This window comes from Mytilus californianus, unplaced genomic scaffold (assembly GCF_021869535.1).
Source record: "Mytilus californianus isolate M0D057914Y unplaced genomic scaffold, xbMytCali1.0.p SCAF_12, whole genome shotgun sequence".
Classification (NCBI taxonomy): Eukaryota; Metazoa; Mollusca; class Bivalvia; order Mytilida; family Mytilidae; genus Mytilus; species Mytilus californianus.
The window spans coordinates 42,990,192-43,005,499 of NW_026262604.1; the positions used below are offsets into that span (position 1 = coordinate 42,990,192).

The following is a 15,308-nucleotide window of genomic DNA, read 5'->3' on the forward strand; positions in this document are numbered from 1 at the left end:
GTATTCATTACATTGTTGTAGAAGACACTTTTCATACAGTGTTGCTCTAAGTTAAAATAATTTTTGTAAAACGTTGCATGAACGGATGATAGCCACCGAACAAATTAAACTGTATCTGAAAGTCATCGTTCATTTTGTTGACGAATACTCAACATTTTAAAAAAAAAAAACTTGCACTTTTGATCATGATCCATAATTAAATATAAATCAATTTGTGACGTGTTAAGAAATACGACATAATATTGCAACCTTCAAGTAAAAATTTAAAGCTGTGATAGTGCAATCTTTATAAACATCGGAAGACTTTTTTTGAAAATTACCGCAATAAACCTGATAATCAACTCAGGGAGAATAAGCTTTACTTTGTTAAAGGCTGTTTATACATAATATTCGTTTTATAAGTACATAGGATTTTTATCAGCTTTTTTATGGAAATTTTGTTATTTTTTCTTGTTTACATATAATTATATTTTTTTGAATACGCAAGGATGTTCAATGATAGGTTTGAAATATTATTGACGAGAAAAAATGTATATAAATATTCATAATCCTGCTGCTAGTCAGGAACCGTGTGCGTGCTTGTCTTATGTCCAATCTTTATAATTGTGTATTTTGTTTCTTTCCTTTTTGAGCGTTCAGTGAGGGAGTTAGACCTTTGAGGGTTTCTGTTGATTTTGGCCATATCTCATTTAACATGTTTAAATTGGTGTAGAGTGTATGTTGACATCTAGATATCGAATAATTGTTTTCTTTGTTTAGTTTCAAGCCATTTTGATGAAGGGTACTTTTGACTATTCCAGGCTATAATAAGATATTGTCTGTAATAAATAGTGGAGGTTTTGGTACTTGGGCAAATGCAGAATTTTGTACAAAAGGTCATTATGCTATTGGTTACAGAATGAAAGTATGTATACTATGATTACTTTACTACTAAAATCAGATACCCACTGCACGTGCTGACTAACTTTACTTTATACTAAAAATCATAAAAAAATGCATTCTTTATCGTCAAAATAAAATAACTATTTTGTTTACTATATAATCGGTAAATGTAAACCAAATTAACATTAAATCGTCTATAAAAACTGAAATAACAAAAATACAGAACTCCAAGGAAAATTCAAAACGGAAAATCCCTTATCAAATTTCAAAATCAGCTCAAACACAATAAACAAATGGAAAACAACTGTCATATTCCTGACTTGATACAGATATTTTCTTATGTAGAAAATGTTGGATTAAATTAACATCAAATTGTCTTTAACTTTTAGATTCTCCTGATTGAAAATCATTGAAGTAACGTTAAATGCATATTTTTACATTTAAAAAGCTCAGTCAGTGTTAAAAAATGCTGTGTTTTATCATAAAGTACATGTAGTGTCCACTACAATTATGCCAATTAACTAGTCATTCTCCACATTGATTCAGGGGCTTTCCCCAGATCTACATCAGAACATACTCACATACCTTATTCTCGTTCAATAATAATAATAAAAAAAGGATAACGAGGGTAAACAACTATAATTTGATGGATGATATTTGCAAACATATTTCTCACCAATTCAACGGAAATTTATAATTATTAAAATATGAAGTAAAAAAACTCAATATATCACAACAGACAGGAAAACAATCAACCAACATAAGTATTTTTATAAATCTAATTACTAAAAGTACATTTCAAGTGCAAAACCAGTACCACAGATTACACTCTGGGATTTGTATGAATAAATGAGGTTATTTGGTATACAAAGAAAAAACAGAAAACTAAACGACAACCAAGAGATTACTAAAACAATATCAAAGCGTCTTAACTCATTTTAAATTAAAAATACACCAAGTCCAGTCCACCAGCAGTGGAAAAAAGAAACATTACAAGTGACAAAAGAGAGCGACCTAAATACAAGGTTCCCAAATATATGAATGTGTATCAGTACGTCAAATCAGAAGATCATATTATACATGTTTGTAATTGTTCGTTTAATGTGTGCATTTTACTGACAGATCGAAGGACCACATGAAGATAGGTCAGAACTGAATGCCATACAAATTATCTGTGGGAGTAGAGGGAGTGATCGTTGTAATGACACGGCAAGTTCTGGTCAGCAGATATGGGGCAATTGGACAGGGGAAGCACTTTGTCCAGCAAAATCATTTCTTACCGCATTTTCTCTACAAGTAGAACAATACAATGTAAGTTGCTTAGATCTATAGATGTAACACATATGTTCTCTCCTTAAGCTTTGAGAAATCTTAACGAATTTTGTTATTAATAATATACTAAAAATACTTGCAAAACAACCCACCTTTTCTTTCTGTTAAAGTCTCCTTTGCAAGTTTAATTAAAATCCATGACAAAACTTCTGCATGAACATACTTTTTGAAAAGATTATTTGCAATAGCAAATATGCATTGAACTTAAATTTGAATATTCTAAGCTAGGTGATGAGTTATTAATGTACTTATGTTTGTCTTTGTACTTGCATATCTATATAATAATGTTTCTGTTTCTGATTTCCAGAAATGCTACAGGGGAACAATAGTTCGTATTTTCTATTTAAAAAGAATCGTTTTTATGATCACTTAAGCTTACTAGCAATTTCGATCTATAATCATTACAGTGTGGCGTCTTTCATATAATAACAAATCTAAGTGAAGTCGAATATGCTTACAACTACCTGTGTTAGATTTTGAATTGTTACATTTGTTTCTGTTAAACAAATAAACTAAGAATTGTAGTGTAAAAGGTAGCTTATGGCCTTTGTTTTTAATTGGGAGTTTTTTTTCTGTAACATTTTATATCATGAATGCGTTTTACATAATGAAAAATAAGTAACTTTTATAAATTTGCTACCTTAGTACCTTGAACTACAAAACATCAGGGTAAGAATTAGAGAAACTGATCAATACAAAGCTAAGTTCTAAGATAATTATTATTGTTCTATTCAATGTTCCATGAGCTCAGTGACCAGTAATTTTGTTATTGGCATGGTATCGATGATACATTTTGACTGTATAATTCCTAATTATAAGTTATGCAATTGTACTAAAACTAATGTTAAGCAAATGTACTTAAACTAATGTTATGTAATTGTACTAAATATTATGTTAAGTAATTGTACTAAAAGTATTGTTATGTAGTTTTACTGAAACTAATGTTATGTAATTGTACTAATACTGGTGTTATGTAATTGAACTAAAACTAATGTTATGTAATTGTTCTAAAACTATTGTTATGTAATTGTACTAAAACTAATGTTACGTAATGGTACTAAAACTAATACCGCAACTGCTTGAAGCAAAATTGACATTTGACGATTCTACTGTTCTGTTTAGACCTTTTTGGGTTTTCATTTCACCTAAATTAACTCATTATAGATACCAGGATTAGCATTTTTATGCCAGACGCGCGTTTTATCTACAACAAACTCACCAATGACGCTCGAATCAAAAAGGTTAAAAAGGCGAAATTAAGTACGAAGCTGAAAAGCATTGAGGATCACAAATTTCGAAAGGTTTTGCCAAATACAGCTAAGATAATACTTTCCTGGGGTAGAAAATCATTAGTTTTTTGATAAATTCAAATTGTTTATATTGATAACTTTCGAGATTCTTGGACTGGATCGTACCAAAGGAAGATTATTCTAGAAACTCGTTTCGTGTGCTTGTAAATCTGTATCATATGTTTCTATGCCGAATTGATATTTACGCATACTGTAAAGAAACTAATATTTGCGAAAATAAATTGCCGAAAAATAAATTGGTTTACAGTGATAGAATATAAATAATTCACTAACAAAATGTTCTCCGATTTCCGTATTATCCAACTTAAGCAGTTTTTTTTTCTTCTGCCTCCTTTACAAAGATTTATCAGTGTTCGTGTGATCTATCCTTTTATTTAAGTTTCTGCATAAAAGACCCATTTCCATCTTTTGAAAAATACGATAAGGCCTAAAACCTTGTCAAAATGATTCAAAAAAGGGAAGAAGGCGTGGATGGTATCCCATGGATAGATTACTTTAGCTGTATTTGGAAAACCTATCAGATTTTTGGGTCCTTAATGCTCTTCTTCTTTGTACTTAATTTTGCCTTTTTAACTGTTTGATTGTAGCATCTGGGAGATATATACTTCATATGCAGGCGCGCTGATTGAATAAGAAAGATAAGTTTCCTCATCGATATTTCATATATAGCTTCAGTGTCGATGGCCTGACGATCAAATATTTGACTGGCTCATGTACATAATATGCGGTATGAGTTGCTCATTGTAGATGGCCGTCCGGTGACATATATTTGTTTCCTTCTATGTCAATTGGGTTCTGGTGGTGAGTTGTCCTATTGGCAATCATACCACATCTTATTTTTATATGTGTACACGTGTTATGACACAGAGCAAATTAGTGTGAGTTTAATTTTCTACACATTGATAATTTATAGGATACAATTTTATGATTTATTGAAAATGCATAAACTAGATTTGCAACTCCATGTAAATAGGCCTTAGACGTTTGCCTATTCTATTGAGGTTCATATTAATTTATTATCCTTAAATCTTCTGTATTTTTCGCTTATCAATAGATATAAGAAGATGTAGTATGAGTGCCAATTAGACAACTCTCCATCCAAGCTTTATTCTTGTACCTAATTATACAAATCACAAACCGTGACTCATGCACTGATATACACGTTTTAAAGGTTTCGAAACTAAATAAAAGGGAATGGCAATGCCAACTATATCACCTTTTAAGTAACGGTTAGTTGCAAATGGCCCTCACCGATTTCTTAAATTAATGCTAAGTGGAATGAACTCAGAACATGTTTATTTTCTTTTGTTTGGTAGGCTACAAAAGATAGTACAGGTGCCAATTATGTCAGATTCAGATGCAGATATTTCAAAAATGAATGTTATGACTTTGATCTTAGCTATCCTCCTGGTTATGGCATGTATGGCTCTTACGGCGAATGGAGTGACGCTTGTCCAGCGAACAGTGCCATATGTGGTATAAAGACTAAAATAGATGCTTACCAAGGAAAGCAAATCGACGATACTGCACTAAATGATGTTAAATTCTTCTGTTGTGAATAAAGAGTTACCGTCACTATAGTAACATGTACAGCGATTAAACACTTTTGGTGTTTTTGAGTTTAGTCAACTAGGGAAATTCAGAACGTAAAAAGATTTTTAATTATTCAACTTAAAACAGAAGAGCAATCTTTACATTTTATAAATTCCATTTCTGTTTTATGTAGCAAAATGTAGTGTATATTTTATTTTCAATTTCTGTTTGCTGTTGTTCTGAATGTTTTTAGACGCAGAAATTTAGTTTTTTCCTAATTCTGTCGTTGTCTTTTTTCAACACCATAAGCAAAACAGTTATATTTTGCACCAAACATTGTTTACAAAGTTTGATTCTGATGTCATGTTGACACCCGTTTATTAAATCCCACTCCATCAAGCAATGGAATATATTGATCGTAGCGGCATCATTTTTCAATCCGCACTTTTTTACCACACCTTCTACTTAACATATTCTTTGATATTAGTGACAGTTTATTTACAGACTTATAAAACGAACGTTTCTGATGAGGATGAATCCACAAATCAACGCTACGGACTGACGCAATTTATAAAATGACTTTTGTTTAATTCTTTATAGCAATATTCTTTGCAGATGCCTTTATCCAAGTGATATTTTGGGTTTCCCGTACACGTAAAATAATTTATTTTGACCTATCTCCAAAAACGTACCCATCTTATGTTCGCAATACCTCTTAAATGACTGCATAATAGTTTTCTTAGTCCCTTTGATAAGAAATCTACACAGAGACCAAAGGTTATATAAATTTTGTAACAAACTTGATTATGAATACCATTGTTTTCTAGATTGAAACATTTTTAACTGATCTAAACTTTAAGAGATCATTTGTATTAAAAAATCGGTAACATATAAGCTGTTTATACAAATCTCCAGCCCATTTCAAGCTAAAACAACCTTAAATCCTGCATCTAAATATTTGACAGCAGTTACTCTTTATTAATCAATCTTTAGAGTTTCTTGATGTGTTAACTTTGTGTTATAATTCATGTTTTTGCTTGACCCATATGAGTGTAATTTGCAAATAAATTAATATTATCATGATTTGACTGACACCACTTAGAAAAGATAAAAATTCTAAACAACCTTATTTCGGTAATATTAGATAAAATCATCTTTCATGTCTCTGGCTTTGCCGACCTTTTCTTATTTTTATATGAGTCAGAGTTCCATCAGACACTTAGACACTTGTCAAAGACAAGAAGATAAAAAAAGCCAGATCATATGATTTGATATTCATATATATATTGATGATGTTCTTTCCAACACATTCGGTATTCAAGAACTTGTAGCTGCTAGTCAGATTAAAATAAAACGTCACCAGTGTATGAGCAGAATGTTGATAAACAAAGGTTATGTCAAAAAAAGTCTCGTCCTTTTTCTCAAATAGTTCATCGGTCGATACCAAGACCTTGTTTATAAATATTCCGTATCAACTTCACAAATAATACATGATGGTCTTGAAGTATAGTTTCTAGGTGCTGGCGTTGAAAATTACGTGTTATAGGTTTCTTTTTATTTGTCTTCGTATATTTTAAACCTCAACTATTTAGTCCATTGTTGGTAATATCCTTTTGGCGTGGCTCGATATTTATACATTCCGCCATTGCGCTATTGTGCTTTACTGATTGTTTTTGTATATTTTTGTCTTTCATTTTTGCTTATAAGCTTTGTCAATAGAGTGTCGTTATGATATTTTGTTTTTCCTTGTAGATATAAGTGATTATTTTATAGTGAATTAAGATTATAGCATAATGTTGCTGTACCCTAATTTTTGACATTTAACCTATTTTTTTTAGTATTATGTCTGTTTGTTTTGCTCATTTTGGAATTCTATGCGACGGTCATACAAGTGAGAGTGGGAGATTTTTGTTTGCTACTTTTTTTTCTTTTTTGGTTATTTGGTAATAATGGCAGATCGTAAAAGTTTCTGCTACACGCAATCCCCACTTTAGAAGACCAGGGCTATTTGTGTCTTGACATAAAGTATAAACGCCTGTCTATTTTTGATAAAACATATATTGCCCTTTCGATGTCTTTTGATTTTTTATGTCGTCAGTGTGTTTTTCACATCGACATTCATCAAACATATCCGTTTATTCATATGAGAAGTTACTTGCACAAACATAGAAATATGAGAAACACAGTTTTATTGCAAATATTTCTTTCTTATACAATAAAAGAAAAGCGAGGAAAAGACAAACAACAGTACACATACAGCATAGAAAACTATAAGACTAAGCATAAAGAAGCCCACCAAAAAAACCGGGGTGGTTTCCGGTGCTCCGGAAGGGCTAGCAGAAATCGAAGCATTAGTATACTCTGTTTACACGGCTTGAAAGCTAAATGATCAGGATAAAAATAATGCAACAGCCTCATCTGTTGTTGTTCGAATCAAAGAAAGCGTGTGTAATATCATCCGTATTCTGGAATTAAAAATTAAATTAAATTCATTTCAATTCAATACAACATTGTACTTTCATAAAACTTTATAAGGTATGTGACAAACAATCAAATAAATGTTATACATAGAATGAAACTACAATAAAATTGAGAATGGAAATGGGGAATGTGTCAAAGAGACAACAACCCACCCATAGAGCAGACAACAGCCGAAGGTCACCAATGGGTCTTCAATGCAGCGAGAAACTCCCGCACCCGGAGGCGTCCTTCTGCTGGCCCCTAAACAAATTTTAACAACTAGCTGGCAAAGTCTTCAAAGACAATTAAAAAAAATCAATAAGAAAAAAACCAATAAGAAAAATCAATATGAAAATCGATATACTAATGAAATCAAAATCGTTAACTTTTTTCTAACAGTTGCGCTTTCGAATTACCCTTGTCCCGTTGACGGACGCTTCCATTTGGAAGTCCTACTACCTCGCCAGTTTGTACCAAAAAGTATAATGACAATAATACAATGAAAATAAAATTCGTAACATGGACTGCGTCCTCATTTATATGTAACACATGCCCCATATTATTATGTTTAGGTGTCGGTCTTTAGCTTTTTAGTATTGAATATTAAAGGACAAAATAAAAGGTCGATAGTGTTTCTCTGTCTTTCAATATTTGTAGTGGAAACTTATATTGACAATGGGATCCTAATGGGGAATTAATAGGGCTATCTTTACCAGTAACGTTGGTTTATGAAGGCAACAGTAGTATACCGCTGTTAAATAGTCATAATTCGATTAAGCAAAAACAAACATAAAATTGATAACATAAAACTATGATCATTATTGTTTTGAAACTGCTATTTGCAATTACTTTAAACATAGGTAAATGAAAATAATTTTGTTGCCTGTATTTTGAAACAAAACAATAACAGTATGCAAACTAAAAGTAGCAAGATAGCACAATTAGGCCAACTTATAAACTTTGTTAAACGTCTGCTGCCTATTTTTTTTTAATAATCCAAAAAATACAAAATAAAAAACGACAAATATTTCAATAGCTTTTAAATGTGTAGTTTGTTTCATAGAATGGTTTTGATATCAAAAATGACGTCAAACTCTATCCTGTCTATGGAATGTTTAGTTCATTGTTGGTGTGTTTTGATGTCTGTGTATGTTAGAACTTTCTTCCAGGCTGATACATTTTCATTAGTAGACTTTGAGCAGAAAAACAGACATAACCTTATACAAAATACTAAATCATTGCAAAGTCCACTTACATGTATGTATATGATTTGACTGTGAAAATATACTCTGTTTAACTGCATAAAAGATAGACAAGTTATCAAATCTAAATTATGAGAAAGTGAGTCTTCATCTTTAGTACTGACTGAGCACTGGTTAAGATTCGACAATGATGATACGAATATGAGTAATATTGAGTATAGATACCGACTGTCAGTTTAATAATAGTAATCTAGATATAAACCAGATTTGTTTTTTTCAGGATTTTTTTATAAGGTATATGTACATATACACACTTTCTTGAACTCAACAAGGCCTGGAGCACTAAAACTACTTCCTCAGCAATTATATTTCTATTTGCAAAAACTTATATTTTTGGTATTTTATTATGTGTGACAGTGAAAAATAATCTATGTATAAAATGACTGAAGTTACGTTTGGTTCGTGTTTTCATATGTATATAGAATTTGACATAAGTCTTGAGAACAACCCATGCGGAAACGTTAACAACAAACAATACAAAAGCCTAAGGAGCTTGAACTGTACAAGATAGGAGGGATATAACAGACCTGATATTTATATTTTTCTCTGGATTTTGTGTCCATAGTTTTGCTCAGTAGTCAAAATAAAAATCAAAGTCAATGTAGGTTTAAGAGTCCATCTAACAAGTCAGTTGATTAACGTAAAACCTAATGATATAGTTAAAGATCACGAAACTAAGTTTTATCCCCGTGTTTTTTCTTTTATTTGACATATCGATGTTAACACTATATTGGTCTTGTTTATATACTACAAAAGCTACAACAGGATGTTTTTCCACCCAGCCCCTCGATTACTAATTATCCTTTGTTGAATACTCTTCAAGGTCACACACAATTATAAGCATGGATTTTTTAAAATTAACTTCATCAGGAACCCGTGAATCCAATATTCTGAAGCCAAGGCTGTACAAATAAATACAAAGATGCATGTGCAGAGATATATGACCAAAAGAACCTAACAAAATAGCAAAATTCATCTAATATAAATACATGAAAGGGTAACATCGGTTGATGTTTTTGTAAGCAAATAATTGTAAACATTTTCTCTGAAAGGACTGTAGAACATCAAATATAATTCGAACTCAAATGACCTCATTCCTCTATCATGTACAGAAAGTTATTCAATCATGTATAATCTATCTTTATAAAGAATGCATTTAAAAAGGGAAATAACTTTTGAAATTGCAACCGAATCTATATCTAGTGTAGGAACAAATATCCCAAAAAACCGAAGGTATTTTCAAAAACTTATTTCATATTTTTCCAGTTGTACCAACAACTAAATGAAATAAAGATCATTATAATTGTATGTATGAATTAGGAAAATGTTGGTAGACATTTTTAGAGTCCCTGCATCATCAATTGATTTCAGAATTCAGGCTTGTTGTAGTACTATTGAACACATTTTAAGTATGCTGAAGACTCGATTATGTTTTGAAATAAACAAACCAGTTAAAGAATGCATTTTGATGATACGTTTCAAGATATGTAATGAATATTAAGTTTGAAATGTACTTTGGAAATTGGAAGGTACGATTCTCTATATCTGTGATGTTTAATGTAAATCAAATATTTGATTGTAATTATCTTTTTTAGATTGAATTGTGAAATAACCGTTATTGTTTCTTTTGATATATAACATGTAGTAATGATTTTACATCGAATAGTGAAATTTTTAATATAATAAGTTTGCAATGTTGCTATATTTATACAAGCGGAAGCGCTTTATACTGAATATGTGCGCAACATATACGCTTTCATAACCCTATTGAAGTATAAATAGAAGCATTCACTGTGTATAATTACATTTGTATACTGAAACTATGACATTTAGTGCCAATCTACACCCACTCAAGTAAACATTAGTTAAAGTTCAATATGTATATTGGTGCATGATAACATTCCTTTCATTCTCGTGTTCAGGTATTAAAAGATATAATTTGGTTGCAATGCACTAGAAATCATCAATCAAGGGGAGCTTACTCCGTTATTTACAATCATTCTAACCAAAAGTTATATCGAGATATCGCGAATTACCAGACTAGCAGAAACGAAAGACCTACAATTTCTAACTCAGGTTGAGGGTAAATTCAAAATAGAATAGTTAGGTCAGCAGGTTTTTCGGCCATATTTTGAAATTCGTCTGAATTGCCTGATTCTTACAAAGACTTGTACTTAAGAGTTATATCAAGTTTTTCGTTTGTTTTTCTATCCATTCATTGTCACGGATAGCACGTGCAGTCATATCTGTTGTATATTACACGGAAATAGAATATGACATGGTAGTGCCTCGTGATTTTTGTCAGCAAATCAAAATTATGGATTTTAATGAAACTTACGTAATAGTTATACACCTCCGGCCGACGGGGTTTCTTATCCAGACACACCGTATCCCGAGGTGTATAACTAACTTACACCCCATTTTGAACCCTAGATTTGTTTACATTGATTATTAAATGAAAAAAAAAACCGATAGCATATTTATTGACAATATCAAACACTGATTTATAAGAATTTTTTTTATTACATGAAACCCCACTAGTGACCTTTCTTTGGTTATCTTCGTTCAAACTTTGACAAGTGAGTATATTTTACAAATGTCAAAGTTGTTTTGCATATTCCCGTTAAATCCATGTGCTAAAAGGTTGACCGTTTCGTGTATTCTTATTACAAACAAAACATATACATCATGCTCCTTGTATGCAGTTGTCAATATGGACGGGTATAAGACGGACGACATTTTGTGGCAAGCGTTGGATTTGGTAGAAGAGACTTAAGATAAAGGCAATATTATAACCCAAAGTACTCACCTGTAGGGGGGGGGGGGGGGGGGGGGGGTCCTTGGAGTTAGAATCCCCATTTTTTTTAAAGAACAATGCTTTAGAATAGAGACATATGACTGGGATAAAAAAATCACCTTCAAGCAAAGGAGTATTTAAAGAATTATTTTTGTATTCAAAACAGATGCTTAATTTTTTTTCGCTATTGGAATTTCCTAAAACGTGTTTTTTTAATATCTTGAAACAATTTGTAGTGAACACTATTAGTAATTTCTTATGTTCATGCTATTTAAAAAATACATGTAATCAATTTCTATTGTTACGAATAACAATGGACTTTGTTTGCGGGATGTAGACGCAGGGGTTTCCAGAAACCCCGCTCGTCACACCCTGTGATCAAAATCCTTTGTTATTCGTAACAATAGATCTATTCAATTTACACTTGTTTCAGAAATAGAAACTATGAAGTATAACAATAGAAGTGGGGTGTAAATGTAATGAAATGTAATCATAAAATAATATCTTTTGTTATTTGAAAACGTTCCTGGATAAACGTCGATGATTGAGATGCCTTCCAAATAATTTTTGCTTCTTAAAGAATTACTGTTCGCTTTTGAAAGTTACATTCTTTTTATTCAGGGACAAAGCATGCTGGAATATCTGAAGAAACATTTTTGTGAAAGACAGCTCAGAATAACCATGCCCGTTGCCGCAATTGCGAAGGATAATTATTTAAGATATATCGAAAGTTTTCCCAACCATAAGAATAAATCATTATTGAAGAAATTAAGGAATTTTCCGTTTTACCATCTAATATTTAGTGTGGGTTTTTCCAAATGGCAACAGGGATCAAAATTCGGAATTGCCCTTTTTATAGGCTTTTTAGATTAAGTAAATTGTTCTTTTTGTACTAGTTTATACATGGATAAAATTATACACATCGTTTAATGCGGGAAGATGTAAGTCAACTTACTAGGCAATTACACGTCATGGCAAACCGATTTTCGTAAAAAAATTTAAACACAATCAAAATGTCTGTGCGATTTACCCAACATCACTTTAAAGGCAAAAAAGAGGGTATGGATGGGGTTTACAGAATAAAGAATAATGGGCCAATACTATACGAAAAACAATGATGAGGTGAGCCCAGGCTTTTTGTTTTCTCTTAACTTTTTATTTATCAGTCCCAATTCTGTCTCAATAAATGGAAAAAACACATGAAACGATATAAAACACTTAAAATTACAGAAAGTATTCAATAAGATACAAGTTCCAAGCTAACGGCTTGGTTGTCACTCAATAGCTGCTGCAAGTTGTGGAGCTGGAACTTTCTTACCCTTCCACTAGTCCTATAACATAAGTATTCGTAGGTTCATATCGTTTGCTTTCGACGTTTTTTATCGTATATATATTTTTTTACTATCAATGCCGACCCACGAAGTCTTATCGGAAGTAGCTATTTTCTCGTAGCAAGTTCGCAACGAATTTTTGTGGGAACTTTGAATGGTCATTTGACAATGTTTTCAACAATCTTAAGCTTATTTCTGTCATGAATATTATAGATAATCGTCTTAAATATTAAAAAATGTTTTACCTTATCAGATGGTCGAGGTATATCCTATTTTGAAATACTTTTTTAACTGTTCCCTCCTCCTATCACATTGTCAAGCTGATAACGTACAAGACAAAGGCGGATTTAGAAGGGGAGGGGGGGAAGGGGGGGGGGGGCAGGGGGCCCGGCCCACCCCCCTTTTCGGGGAAAAATTTGGTTGATTATATAGAGAATCACTGAAGCATGACCGAAGCGGACCCCCTCTTAGGCAGTCAGTGGGCCCCCACTTATGAAAATTTCTGGATCCGCCACTGCGAGAAGTTCCGCAGTCTTTCCGAATGAATAATCAGTTGTGTATATTTTAGAATACTCCTTGGAAAACAAATTCCTTTTTATGCGGTTTGGATGATTACGAATGGTAATAGGATTTACTTTTGATTTATTCACGTATAAGTGAGCTATCCAAACATCAAATATTTCTTTATATTAAGTTGAAATCACTGTATTCCTAAGAAGGCCTGAGTGGGTACGATGATAATGGAAATGAATTTTCTGTCGTCCTGATAATAACAGGAATTATCAGTATAATAATCAGTTTGTCCAAGACAGGTGGAAAATAGAGTATCAGTCCTATGAAGATACAGGACAATGCTGGAAACAACTGTATGCATGAATGATATTGTATAACGGGTAAAAACAGAAGTTATTCAATATTTGAATTGAGGACATGTACGTTTTGTTTTTATTAGAAAAGGTTAAATCGCTTTGAATGTACCTGAAAAAAGTATAAAAAATATACAAAAGTTACAGAAATTTTGATATAGAATATTTTAACAGTGACATACAAAAAGTTAAAATATCTGAAACATTTGACAAAAAAACTGCACATGAAATAAATGAAATTTATACGAATTATGAAAGAATTTCATAAATATAGAAGATAAACATGCATCTTTGAAAATAAGATACCCAAGAAAAAATCCACTTCCATGCATGAATAGTGATTTTTACGTAAACGTATGTTATATTCAAGTTACACAAAACAAAGAAATGGAATAACTTGGGAAAAATTTAGAAAACAACGAAATCTGGTCAATAATTTTAAAAGAAGATCAATAAAAAATTATTTCTTAGAAAGATTGCTCCGGTGGTGCAAAATCATGCGATTTTTGGAAAACCATAAAACCTTTTTTCTCTAAAAAAAAAATTCACTCAGGCCAACAAAATAATAATCTTGAGTGAAAACAACAAAATTGTGACTGGTACAAAACATACTTTAAATATTACCGTCAAATTCGTTTTATTTACGTATTCTTTAGATTATAGAATCGCCACATTTTTTAAAGTAAAAAGGCGAGATGAAAAATGTTTGTCAAATGAAGATAAAAAAAGGATGGATTAGGAACATAAGTTTGCAATATAAATGCGGTAAGAGATTATTTTCATTCATTTTCAGGTTGCTGCTATTACTTGTAATAGTTTTTGCAGTGGGTAATAAATTTTAAAAATGCTACGAGAAAATAGCTACTTCCGATAAGACTTGGTGGTTCGGGATTGATAGTAAAAAAATATCCGATAAAAAACGTCGAAAGCAAACGATATGAACATATGAAGGCTTATGTTATAGGACTAACCCTTCCACATCACCATCGCCGTTAATTTGATGCACAATATTCAAATTTAGAAAATGTATTCGTGATTTCTACATGACTTTTAAAATACATGGCATAAAGAGTCACTTTGTTGTGGCTAATAATGTACAAAATGTAAACATAGACATAAGAACTTGTGGTATGATTGTTAATGGGACAAACTCTCCACAAGAACCCACATGACAAAGAAAACATTGACAACTATACGTCACAGTTCGGCCCTCAACAATGAGCAGAACCCTTACCACAGAGTAAGTTATGAAAGGCCCCGAAATGACAAATATAAAACAATTCAGACGAGAAAACCTAAGTGCCTGATTTATGTACAAAACAATAAACGAAAGACAAATATAATATACAGCAACAAAATACAGTCTCCTGACTTGAGACTGGCACATACTGAATGTGGCGGGGTTAAACATGTTTGTAGGTAACAAACCCTGCCCATAACCTTGACCACTGGTGTAACAGTGCAACATAAGACTGAGTCGATACCTCTGCTGGTGGACTATTAGTCCCCGAAGGTATCATTAGCTCAGAAGTCAG

At 31.9% G+C, this 15,308-nt stretch overlaps 1 protein-coding gene across 1 annotated transcript; it reads left to right on the forward strand.

Moving 5' to 3' along the window:
* Positions 1 to 809: 809 nt before the first annotated feature.
* Positions 810 to 5,161, forward strand: LOC127722444 (vitelline membrane outer layer protein 1 homolog). The gene is made up of 3 exons (XM_052229305.1): positions 810 to 904; positions 2,005 to 2,193; positions 4,841 to 5,161. The coding sequence occupies exons 1-3, from the start codon at positions 899 to 901 to the stop codon at positions 5,084 to 5,086; spliced, it is 441 nt and encodes a 146-aa protein (XP_052085265.1). The 5' UTR covers positions 810 to 898; the 3' UTR covers positions 5,087 to 5,161.
* Positions 5,162 to 15,308: the final 10,147 nt, after the last annotated feature.